The 13,308-nt window shown below is 39.8% G+C and overlaps 1 protein-coding gene across 4 annotated transcripts in view; it reads left to right on the top strand.

Moving 5' to 3' along the window:
• Positions 1-12,980, top strand: part of CMAS (cytidine monophosphate N-acetylneuraminic acid synthetase) — a 36,994-nt gene extending 24,014 nt beyond the window's left edge. The window contains exon 9 of one of the 4 annotated variants that reach the window (XM_033222694.1): positions 12,924-12,980. In XM_033222694.1, the coding sequence (XP_033078585.1) occupies positions 12,924-12,965 (42 nt within the window). In that variant the 3' untranslated portion in view covers positions 12,966-12,980. Of the gene's footprint in view, positions 1-11,136; positions 11,286-12,923 lie in introns of those variants that run through there. The other 3 variants (XM_033222689.1, XM_033222691.1, XM_033222693.1) reach the window with 3 other exon arrangements.
• Positions 12,981-13,308: the final 328 nt, after the last annotated feature.

The raw sequence follows: 13,308 nt of genomic DNA, 5'->3' as shown, positions 1-13,308 counted from the left end.
CCCCAGAGGGCAATACTGAAAACTCGCCTAGCTAGGAGAAGGGAACTCTGCTCAACTCCAGCCCACTTTCCTGTCTCACCTAAGGGACAAAAAATCCATAGTCAGCAGGGGAGAAGGCAGCAAGGAAGTTGATTGAGAATGCCACAGCCAGGAAAAACGGGGAGCAATGGGATAAAAAACTATCCCCCTGGAGGAGAAATTGAAACACTTGTGAAGGTCATCTCCCAAGATACAAGCCCACTAAAAGACCAAGACACAGATGATTTTAGAATCCTTCCTCTCTTCACACCATACACTACACCAATAAGTCTCCAATATAATAAAAGTGAATTTCAGCCAAAAGAAGCTGCAAGACACAGATTTTCTCTAAGGAAAAATACAAAAGGAAGTTCCAAAGCCAAAACCAAGGACACTGAAAGGATTTGAAATCTCTGGTATTTATGGCTATAAGAAAGATTAAATCGCATTTTAACTCCAAGCAAGATTAATATAACGCTTCACACTGAAGACTTGTCTTGGTACCTATTACCTTACGCAGTATATCTGGTTTTCAACAACAATAACAACAGAAATTGTAAGATATATCAAAAACAAGAAAAAGCAGAGTCTGAAGAGAGAAAACAGTCTTCAGGTTCTGGCTCAGATATGACACACGCTGGTACTATCAGGCAGGCAATTTAAAATGCTATGGTAACCAGAACACAGGTTCAGTCACTTGCCACATGCAGAATCCAATCAATTAACAAAAGCAAGGTCTGGCATAAAGAAAGTGACTTTTTATTCCAAAACTTGCTTAGGGGAAGAAGTACAGGCTCTTGCCTTTAAGAGTACTGCTTTGCTTTTGGAGCAGAAAGCAAGTGCTTTTAAAGGGGGCCTGGCATGCTGGCATGAGTGGCATCCAGAGGAGAAGATGAGCAGGTGTGTATGAACTGCAGTGGCTTATTTACCCCTGGGCAGTTTAGCAGGTGACTGCTGGCCCCTTCATGGGCAGATCTAGGTTGTAAAAGCATTTGAAAATTCTCCAGGTGAGAGAGAGTTTTGTAGTAGGCACACTTTGGATTGTAGATGGACTGTTTTTCGAGACAGCCTCCTGGTGGAGAGTTCTGCTCTGGAGCTTCTAAGCACATAGTTAAATGAATGTGCCCTGCAGGGAGTATCTGGTGAAGTAGGTGTCACGACTATAATTCCATTTTTAAAGAGCTAGCTAGAGAAGTGGGGAAATGGAAGAAAGAGAAAAGAGTGAGAAAATAAATTATCTCTTAGAAAAATGGGAGTATAGCCGGGTGTGGTGGCTCACGCTTGTAATTCCAGCACTTTGGGAGGCTGAGGTGGGCAGATCACGAGGTCAGGAGTTTGAGACCAGCCTGACCAACACAGTGAAACCCCGTCTCTACTAAAAACACAGAAATTAACCGGGCGTGGTGGTGGGCACTTGTAATCCCAGCTACCCGGGAGGCTGAGGCAGGAGAATCACTTGAACCCGGGAGGCAGAGGTTGCAGTGAGCCGAGATCGTGCCATTGCGCTCCAGCCTCGGCGACAGAGCTAGGCTCCATCTCAAAATAAAAAAAAATAAAAATAAAAATAAAGGAGATGGGAGTATTGGGTTACGATTCTCCACTGCCAAGTTCCATTTCAATTCTATGGGATTTAGGTGCCGTATTCATTCTGACTGCTTCCTGCTGAAAGGGGCATAGTCATTGTGCATCAGAATGGAACTGATCTATTTGGAACTGAAAATATTCATGAGTACCCGAATTTACAGATGATATTGGTTGGAATATTATAGTGTGAGGTCTGGAAAGTCTACGGAAAATCCTGTCTTGCATTTCTCTACACAGGGTGCAACAGTAGTAAAATCCAAAGCAGAGAAGTATGCCTAGTCTTGCAGCCAGGGCTAAACTGATAAGTAGCTTCCATCACCAGGACAATCCTGACCTGAAACTGAATGCTAACTATTGATCTAGCAATATGTGGGGTTAGAAATAGCTTTGATTTGTTGGTTTGTGTCTTGCAGGCTATCAAGACATTTCCTGAATTATCTTGGATCTATATGTAGCATTTAGTCTTGTCATGCAGGCTCCCCACTGCCAATTATAACCAGATATGATAACAGGTTGGTTAAATATATGTTTAACGGATTATAGGAAGATCTGTGAATATTCACGAAGGTGGTCATAAATCCTATCTAGTTTCTGAGAATGAATCAGTTTAGTTAGCTAGCTGTGTCTCTTCTAGGAGGTGGCATTGCAGATGGGCTAGTCCTCTGTATGTGATGAAGGCAAACAGATTTTTAATAAGAGGCATTTCTATGGAAACAGAAGAAAAACAAAGGTTAATGTGGACACAATTTATCCAGATGTTAGACTCAAAGCATCTTTAGTTACAGAGGAGGGCGGTAGCAGCCTGACACATTTTTCTCTCCTGTATTATGACGAATAAGGTAGTAGTGATTTCATCAAGTCCAAATCAGAAAAATGCAGGAAGGCCAGGCACAGTCTTACACCTGTAATCCCAGCAATTTGGGAGGCTGAGGCGGGTGGGTCACTTGAGTTCAGGAGTTCAAGACCAGCCTGGCTAACATGGTGAAACTCCATCTCTACTAAAAATACAAAAGTTAGCTAGGTGTGTTGGTGCTCGCCTGTTGTTCTAGCTACTCGGGAGGTTGAAGTAGGAGAATTGCTTGAACCCGGAAGGTGGAGTTTGCAGTGAGCCAAGATCATGCCACTGCACTCCAGCCTGGGTAACAAAGTGAGAGTTTGTCTTAAAAAAAAAAAAAAAAAGAAAAGAAAAAAATGGAAAAAGAACTTGAAAGCATTTGTTTAGAGACTTGTAACCCAGAAAGAATTCAGGATTTAGTCCAAATTGCAGAAAATAATAAAAACTCAAAAACAAAGGACAAAACTAGAATCAAACAACAGGTGTACTATAGTTTTTTCTGAAATATAATTTTTTATCTCTCCAGTTCCTGTTATTACTAAAGACAAATCATAATAGGACAAATTTATTTGCAAAATAAGTTTTAATCTTACTATGTTTGGCCTGATTATTTGCAAAAAGTGCAGCAAGAATAACTATTTGTCAAATTGGCTCCTTTTAAAATTGGCTTTGCTGAAATTTTTACTTATAAGAAATCTTAAATTGACCTTTTAAAATGTTGAGCACAGCCACAGACTTATCTGTACTTGCAAATACTTGTATGAATTGGGTGAATTCCTCTTCTTGAGGTCTCAAGATAATTTGGAGCTCTTGGGCCTATCAGAAAGTGACATTCTTTACTTACTACAGGTCAGGAAATTCTGTACAGGGATTTAATGAACAAGGTATGAAGCCAGTTTTTTCCAAGAGACTTTAATTGGCTCCATAAGTCAACTTTGATTCCTTAAAGCAGTCTATGTATACCTGAAAGTATGCCATTTCAGTCAAAGCCTTGGCAAAATAACCAGTGTCTTCAATGGTGTCCTTTCACAGAAGAAAACAGATTCTTCTTGAACGTATGCAGATAACTATACGGCCATAAATTAAGTTTACGTACAAATAGTTTTCAAATTCTGGAGAAATCAGGTAAAAAGAAAGAAAAATTCTCCAAATTTTGCTCACAGGAATATACTTTACTCAACTATAAAAAGCTGTAAATAGCTCAAAAGGAAAAAGGTTTTTTGGACTCTGAAAAATCAAAGAATTAGCAGTGTTTCAAACAAAGTGTCGTAAAGATTATTTCAGTCTTCCATTAGTTCAGTCTATGTAATTTACTCCTGTTCCGTTTGATATTCATAAATGCATTAGCTTTTTATGGGAGTTTTGGAAGTTTTTTTCTTTATTCTAATGTCAAAATCTCCAGTTATCAGAAACCTGCGTTCAAGAGCACCTGTCAGAGTCCTATAGCTGGTTATAAAACCACCTTTGAAAAGAATCGGAGTAAAATAACAATTTTGGGTGACAAAAGTCTCAGAATAGCCACAAAGACACAATCAATGAGGAAATCTGGCTATGTGGCACATAGTGATTTAGCATAACAATCATAATTATTACTGACAACATATGCTAAGACATATCAGAATTATAGGAATCATACAATTTTGGAACACATGCTCAGAATGTATTTGCATAAATATAACTGAAAGAAATGTAAACATCATTTTATATTTGACAATGTTTCCTGTATGGTTTTTATATGCCAAATAAGCCAGATATGTCTCTTTTAGACTTTAGGGGACCTAATATCTGAAAAGTTTAACCAGGTTAAAAAAAAAAAGAACTTAATTTAGAATTTCACTTTGGAAAGTTTGTCAGATATCAAAGGTTTAAACACTTGGTATTACAAAATAAAATCTCAGGTCACTATAAGTAAAAGGGAAAAATTTTTACTTGTTGATGGAGGACAGACAGCTTTTCAAACAAAACCCAATAAAGACAGTGTGAGGCCAACTGAATCTGTCTCTTTTCTTTCCCCTCTGTTTTCTGTCATTTATTCAAACGGCAAACAAATTATTTTTTATTATTTTTTAATTTTACACAAAAATTTGTTCAAAAGAGAAAGCAAAATTTCACCTTTGCATTAGTGTACTATTAATGTTAAACCCAATTCTCAATAAAACCTTATAAACAAATCTATCCAATCTTAATTAATATGACCATAAGGTAAAATTTCCATAAATTTTTTATAATCCTTTACAATGTTGTGTTAAAGAGCCGATCAGCTTTCTAAGAAAACCTTGTTATTCAGACACATAGGGCCAGATTCTCATCCTGCATCAGTGTGCTTTTATTTTAATGTTTGATTTATGGAAAAACTAAATAATCCCTTTCAAATTTTAGCCAGCTTTCTCACACCCATGGAACTTCTTTTGCAAGATTAATCTCTCACAAATCTTTCACAATTTGTTTAAACTTTCAGTTTTGTTCTATTGTTCTTTTAGCTTAGACCAATCCTTAAAAAACCTCTGAATTAGACAAAATTACATTCCCTTTAACAAAAACCATATCATAGTTATATGCCTTCTTATAACGTTCTACTAAAATCACATTCTACTTTCCTTATATATCTTGTGTGTGAAACTATTTCTCCAGTAGTCTCAATTACATGTTACAATGTTAACTCTCAGCAACTTTTATTTTTGGTGAAAAACCTGGTAAGTAAGTAATTTTAACCATATATTGGATTGTAAAGCCCAGGACAAGGACAGAGCTGCAGACAACTGTCTGACTCTTCCAGCCTAGGTTGGGAACCTGGCTAGCTCTGTATGTCCCTAGACCTTACCTAGAATCTAATAGCTGTAAAACAGGCAAGTCAAATAATTATTATAACTCATAAATGTATTTTATAGCCTTAAAGCATCTAGCACCAGGTGAGCACTCACAGTACCTGGTTTTAACTTTGTATCACTGAAAGAGGAACTGAAGAGGTAGAAAAAACACTCTTGAATCACCGATGCCACTCCTTGCCCCCTGCCCCAAACCACCGTGGCAGCAGCAGTGTGGGCCAAAGAGTGTCTCTGAGTCCTGGGGGAGGGAGAGCATTCCAATTGTAAGGCATTGAACTCAGTGCTGCCCTGTTATAGCAGAAAAAAAAAATCAGACCAAATTCAGCTGATGCCTATCCATAGAGGGAGCATTTAAACCAGCCCTAGCCAGAGGGAAATCACTAATCCCAACTGTCAGATCTCGAGTTCCTGCAAGCCTTTCCACCATGAGCTAAAGTGTTCTGAGGCTCTAAATAAACCTGAAAGACAGTCAAGACCACACGGACTGCAACACCTAGTAGCGTCCTAGTGCTGGACTGGGTCTAGAGACAGTGGCCTGGAGGGACACGTGACCTACTAGACACCAGCTGGGGCAGCTAAAGGAGTTCTGGCATCTCCCCTCCCCAACCCCAGGTTGCACAGCTCCTGGCTCCAAAAGAGACCCCTTCCTTATAAAAGAGAGAAAAAAAACCAGACTCACCTTTTCTTCCCTCAGTTGCAGAACAGTTTCCGACGTTTCCATTCTAGTTAGACCACATGAGTCCTGTCTCAGCACCAGCAGCTTAGTAACAGCATATTTAAAGCGGGCAGGAAAGAAGAGAGAGGGAAAGACAGCCCTCGCTGGAGCCAGGCCTATGCTCCTGTGAAATCCACACTGGGCATAGGAGCCAGGTGTCACAAGGAGGGTGAGAGAAAGAAAGGAGGAGAAGGGAAAAAAAACATAAAGTGACCAGATGGAATCTTGGGAAGCTTCCAACCATGACACAGTGTGGGGGCACTAGGCCCACCATTCTCATTTATCTTCTGTCAGGGAGAGTCTCAGCACCCTAGGTGGGCAGCTCTCCAAGATAGTCAGGAGGGTGAATCGGGAGGTAGAGAGTACAGAAAGGCAACAGGGCCCACCCAGAAAGTCATTCATTCACACATGCAGACAGTGTGCTTCAAATGAGTCCCCAGTCAAGGGTCTGGGTGAGGTCCTGAATCCTCTGCCCCAGTTTCAAATGGCTCCACAGGAAGCTAAGTCTGAGCCAAGTTCCTATGGAACTTCATATTCAAATAAATACAAATGCATAAAATGCTCAAATGCTATCACTAGCAGCCAAGTCTTAAATACAGCAGGGCCTTGAGCCAGGCGTGGTGGCTCACGCCTGTAATCCTAGCACTTTGGGAGGCCAAGGCAGGCAGATCTCCTGAGGTCAGGAGTTCAAGACCAGCCTGATCAACATGGCAAAACCCTGTCTCTTCTAAAATACAAAAATTAGTGGGGCCTTATGGTGGGTGCCTGTAATCCCAGCTACTTGGGAGGCTGAGATGAGAGAATTGCTTGAACCCAGGAGAAGGTGATTGCAGTGAGCCGAGATCAGACCACTGCACTCCTGCCTGTGCAGCTGAGCAAGACTCCATCTCAAAAAAAAAAAAAATACACACACACACACACACACACACACACATATATATATATATGGCAGGGCCCCAGTGACACTCCAAAAGAGCCAAGTCTAAAATAGGGCAAGACCCCAGTGATACCTCAAAAGACCCACCCAGTTCGGGTGCACTCCGACTACTCAGTTTCAAAGTTTGTCAGTGTCTTAAGAGGCCATTTTGCTTGTACCAGTGAAACACCAAAGGCAGCAGATGTCATGCCATGAGGCAAAAGGGAGCTGCCCCCAAAACAAATTCATTTTTGGCAGCTTCTGGGAAGTTTCCTAATGTTCCCATGATGGGGTCTGCTAGCCATGAGCAGCTGGCACTCACAGGTGACCCCACACCTCACCCGGTAGTGAAACTGGGCTGACAAACTTAGCTCACCCAGGGCATGCAGCATTTCCCCATATAAGCCACAAAAACTGTAACCAAAACACAGGTTCAGTCACTTCCCACTCCACATTTTGTAACCAAAACACAAGTCCAGTCACTCCAATTAATAGGAGCAAGGTATAAAGAAAGTGACATTTTATTCCAAAGCTTGCTTAGGGGAAGAAGAGCAGGATCTCGTCTTTATGGGTACCTCTTCACCTATGGGAGCAGGAAGTGGGATGCTTTTAAAGGGGGCCTAGCATGCTGGCATGAATGACATGCAGAGGAAGCAGTGAGCAGGTGGGGGGGTCTGCATACTAGCTTTAGTGCCTTATCTACTGGGTGGTCAAGCTGGTGACTGCTGGTCCCTTTGTGGACAAGACTAGGTTGTAAAAGCAGCAGAAAATTCTCCAGGTGGGAGAGAGTTTCATAGCAGAAATACTTTGGGTAGTAGATGGACTGTTGTTTCTTTAGGCAGCCTCCTGGTAGAAGAGTTTCACTCTGGAGCTTCTAATAACATAGCTAAATAAACTTGCCCTCTAGGACTGTCTGGTGAAGAGGAGGTAAAAGCTATAACTGCATTTCTAAAGACCTAAGTAGGAAGTAAGGAAAAGAAGGAAAGAGAGAAGAAGAAAGAGAGTAAAGAACTCTCGCCGGGCGCGGTGGCTCACGCCTGTAATCCCAGCACTTTGGGAGGCTGAGACGGGCGGATCACGAGGTCAGGAGATCGAGACCATCCTGGCTAACACAGTGAAACCCCGTCTCTACTAAAAATACAAAAAATTAGCCGGGTGTGGTGGTGGGCGCCTGTCGCTCCAGCTACTCGGGAGGCTGAGGAAGAAGAACGGCGTGAACCCAGGAGGCGGAGCTTGCAGTGAGCTGATATCGCTCCACTGCAGGCCAGCCTGGGAGACAGAGAGACTCCGTCTCAGGAAAAAAAAAAAAAAAAAAGAGAGTAAAGAACTCTCTCTTAGAAAAATGAGGGTACTCAGTTACACTATGATTAATAAAAGGATTGAAAAAATACACAAATGCAAAATCAGATAGATAATGTCAATACAGATAGAAACTATAAGAAAGAATCAAAAGGAAATGCTAGAAATCAAAGAAACAGTAGCAGAAATGAGAAATGCCTTTTGGTGGTTTATCAGTAGACTTGACATAGCTAAGGAAAGAACAGGTAAACTTGAATATCGGTCAATTCTTTTTTTTTTTTTTTTCTGAGATGGAGTCTCACTCTGTCACCCAGACTGGAATGCAGTGGCGCAATCTCAGCTCACTGCAACCTCCATCTCCCAGGTTCAAGTGATTCTTGTGCCTCAGCCTCCCAAGTAGCTGGGATTACAGGCACGCACCACCATGCCTGGCTAATTTTTGTGTTTTTAGTAGAGACAGAGTTTCACCATCTTGGTCAGGCTTGTCTCGAACTCCTGACCTTGTGATCCACCCACCAGCCTCCCAAAGTGCTGGGATTACAGGCGTGAGCCACCGGGCCCGGCCAGAATATTGGTCAATTTTTAAAGCTCCCAAACTGAAAAACAGAAGGAAAACAAATTTTAAAAAACAATAGAATATGCAAGAACTGTGGACCAGTATCAAAAGGTATAATTGAATATCAGAAGGATAACAAATAGAACAGGACAGAAGAACTATTTGAAACAATACACGGCCAAGAACTCTCAAAACTAATGACAAACACCAAAGCCAACCTTTCTGTGGCTAAGCGTCCTGGCTCTAATTGAAGATAATAACAGTATCATCAAATGACAGATCCAGGAAGCTCAGAGAAGGCCAAAACAAATGATTAAAAATAAAATTATACAACCAGGCATTTCATATTCGAACTGCAGCAAATCAAAGACAAAATCTTGAAGGAAGCCAGAAGGGAAAAAAAAAAAACCCCAAAAAACAAAACAAACAAATAAAAAAACAGAAGTAAGGATACAGATTATAGCAGATTTGGCTTCAGAAACCATGCAAGCAAGAAGAGTGAAGTGAAATCTTTGAAATGCTGAAACAAACCTGTCAACCTATATTTCTATATCCAGCAACATTTTTCTTCAGTGGTGAAAAATAAAGGCTTTTTTAGAGAAAACTGAGGGATTTCATTGCCATCAGACCTGCCCTGCAAAAATATTAAAGATATTCTTCAGAGATAAGAAAAATGATATAGGTCAAAAACTTGTATCTATACAAAGAAAAGCATTAGAAAAAGAATAAGTGAAATTAAAATAATATTGTTAATTGATCTAAAAGATAGCTATTTAAAGTTAACAATGTACAGGGTGACTATAGCATATGGACACGTAAAATAATTGACACCAATGTCACAAGGAATGGGAGGAATGAATCGGGAGCACGTTCTTATAAAGTTATATAATGTTACTTGAAGGTGGGCTTATTTTAAGATGTATATTGTAAACCCTAGGGATATTACTAAATTTTTAATAAAAAGTATATGATACACCAAGTAAACATATAAAATCAAATCAGACAAAATGCTTAATTAACCCCAGAGAAGTCAGAAAAACAGCAAGAGAAAGAAATAAAGAACAAATGCAATGAATAGAAAACAGTTACAAAGATGGTAAATTTTAATGCAACTATTTCAATAATCACTTTAAATATGAATGCTCTAAACACCAGAGACTGTCAGGTTGGATTAAAAAAATAAAAACTAGACTTAACTGTGTACTGGCTACCACAAACCTACTTTAAATATAAAGACTCAGAAAAGTTAAAAACAAAGTGATAGGAAAAGAAATGCCATGCTAAATCGATCAAACAACAATATCATATGCTCTGTCAGTTATCAATTACTATATAACAAATTGCTTCAAAACATATTTGCTTGAAAAAATAACTATTTTTTCATAATTCTGTGGATCAGCAATTTGGGCTAAGGTAAGTAGAGTTGTTTTCATGGTCTCACTCTGTGGTTGCAGTCAGCTGATAGTGGGAATTGATGAACAGTCCAAGTGAGTTTCCCTCACATATATCTACTGGTGTCTGGGCTGTTCTCTTCTTGCAGTCTGTCAACTTTAAGGAAACTAGTTTAAGTGTCTTAACTTGGCAGTCTCTGAGCAGCTGGAAGGTGAGATTGGATGCTGCAACACTTTTTGATAACTTCCCCAGAAGCCACACAATGTTACTTCAGCCTCAGTTTTACTGGTCAAAGTGAGTCAAGTTTCTGACCATCCAGCTCAGATCAAGGGGTCAGAAGATGGAGTCTACTTTCTAATGGAAGGAGTTTAATTTTTAATGCATTATATATGCTGATATGTCTGGGTTTGGAAATTTGAGAAGCTGAAAAGAGAAAGATCTTTTTGAGGGTTTTTATTATAATGATTCTGCATTTTACAATTTGGACAAGTTTAGCCAACCTTTCTGTGGCTAAGCTTCCTTGCTCTAATTGAAGATAATAACAGTATCGCCTCATAGGATTGTGAAGATTAAATGAGATAATATACCTAGCATGTTCAGAGGAGTACCTGGCTCGTGTAGGGCCTCTAAATGTTTCTTATTATTGGCAATAAATGAACTTAGTTTCTAGCTTCGACATTGTCACGAACTAGCTAAGGGATGCTTTTCAAGTCATATTTAACACCCCCAAGACAGTTTATTTGACTATAATCTGTGGGGCTTATAATAGACGATCTTTATTGTCCCTTCTAATTCTACAGTTGCAAATGTACTAATGTTTTACTTAGAAGAAATATTTCACATAGAAGAAACATATCATATTTATCATTAACATGAGCATTTAAGGCTCTGGGGATGATTGGCTACAAATTATAGTGCAGAAGTCTTAAATTTCTTAGTACATCAGTGAACTTAGAAAAGAAATACTCTTTATTATTTATTGATTTATCTGTAGAGATGAGGTCTCACTACATTACCAGGCTGATCTTGAACTCCTGTGCTGGAGCCATCCATCCACCTTGACCTCCCAAAAAGCTGGCAGCACAGGCATGAGCCATTGTACCCAGCCAATACTCTGCATTAAACCATGATTCTTTGAAGGAGAAGAGTTATCAAAAGTAATTTTATTTGTGAAGATTGTTTACCTTTTTTCAATTTAACAATGAAGCATTTAGCATGTCAAAGATATGATTATTTTTCCTGAAATTATTAGGTTGGTGCAAATGTGATTGTGGTTAATGGCAAAAACCACAACTACTTTTGCACCAACCTACTAAAAAGCCAAATAAGGCACAAGTTCCCCACGTTGGCAAACAAACATAGGTGAATGGGATGATATAAGTCTGGCAAGGTGAATAAACAGAGGCCAGATCCTACTCGTTTTTGTGAGTTACAGTAAGACATTTTTGCTTTATCCTGAAAATAAGGGTAGAGAGAGACCCTTGAATGGCTTGAAGCAGAAAAAGACATTTCAAATGGAGGTGAAATTTGAGCTGGATCTTAAAGACTAGAAAATTTCATTGGTGTCAAAGGACAATATAAAAAAAATGGAGTTAACATTTATGTTCAGATAATGGAAGAGGCCATTACCTGTATAGGCCCGAAAGGATCTAGAAGGTAATGGTGAGAAATGAGACCAGAAACACAGGCCCAAATTGGAGATGACCTTCAAAAGAAAATGCTTGATTCCTGTGTTGAGTTTAAAATGCTCAATTTCCTTCTAATCTAATCTACTCCACTACCACTTCACTTGTCTACATTATGCTTCCTGTTCCCTTTGTAAAACCTCTCAGTGACTGCATGCTACCCACAGAATAAAGTGAACAATGCCCAGTCCAAGCGTTATAGTTCTTTTTTGTATCCTTCCTGCCACTCTGCCCTGATTATGAAACCAGCAGACAGCCAGGCATTAGCCCTCCTTTCCTTCCCCCAACCCCTGCCCATTCTTGTCTTAAAGCCCTCTCTTCCTTCACAGCCTTAAGTATATATCGAAGTGTTCATTGGCTTAACGCTTATCTTTAAGTTACAGAAGATCAAAAAGCCTGTTTATTTTGTTGGCATCATATTGCGTCAGTGTGGTGGATGCTGTGGTGGGCCATAGAGATCACACTTGAGCCTGGAGGTCTTATCCCCCACCCAGCTGCTGGAGTGTTGTCAGTAGACAAGCCTCAGCTGTCAGGCCTCTTCAGAGCTACCTCACCTAAGGTTACTCCCTTTCTGGGAGTAGCCCACATCCAATGACTGGATGGAGGCAGAGGATAAAAGCCCTGCTTCATTACCCCAAGAATGGACAACACTGAGAGGCCAGGCTAGCTTCAGAGAGCTCTCTGTGAGGTCAGCTGAGGCTGTATAGGAACCATCTCCTCTCTCTCTCCCCACAATCCTCCTCCTTCATTTTCCATCTACAAGTGTGATCCCAAGAGCCTGCCTTCACAAATGTCATGGATATTAATCTCCCTCTCCAAGTCTGCTTCTCAACCCAGGACACCAGGAAATATTTTTGAATGAGCAAGTGAAACAATGTACAAAACATCCTATACATTTTGGGATGGGTACTGGCTAAAGTAATTAATGTGATCTGAATTGCCAAGCTAAGCATGTTAATGATTTTCTAATTATTTAAAGGGCCATGTGTGAAGGCTTAATAATCTCTGTTTGTACTCTCCTGTATTTGGTCTTTGGTTCTTTGCTACATACTGACACAAATTACTTTTTCCAAGTTTAAAAGCATTTTTTTTTTTTAGGAATGTGTCACCTTTGATAACCCGGTGCTTTTATCTGCCTGAACTGGTTGGGAAAGTTCTACTAAATACAGTACTAAAGAAAGTTGGTTTGTCCACATTTCATTGATGATATTCTCAATGTAGAACATTTTCATGCTTTGTTATTTAATCAAAATTTAAAGTTGATGCAGTATTATTTGTGTGCTGATGAAAATACTGGATATATTTTTTAAATTTCAGTGGTTGACATTTTGGCCACTGGGTGTCATCACAGATCTAGGCTTTAAAATGTGCAGTTGTCACTTGCTGATTGAAATTAACTAATAGAGTCTGATGAGGTTTCATGGCACATCTTCATCATTTGACCTTCATATATCGAATGTTAATCTCCACTATGGGAAATTCT

Source organism: Trachypithecus francoisi, unplaced genomic scaffold (assembly GCF_009764315.1).
Source record: "Trachypithecus francoisi isolate TF-2019V2 unplaced genomic scaffold, Tfra_2.0 Lachesis_group11, whole genome shotgun sequence".
NCBI lineage: Eukaryota > Metazoa > Chordata > Mammalia > Primates > Cercopithecidae > Trachypithecus > Trachypithecus francoisi.
Note: the sequence above shows the minus strand (reverse complement) of the source record. Positions and strands in the feature narration are given on the sequence as shown.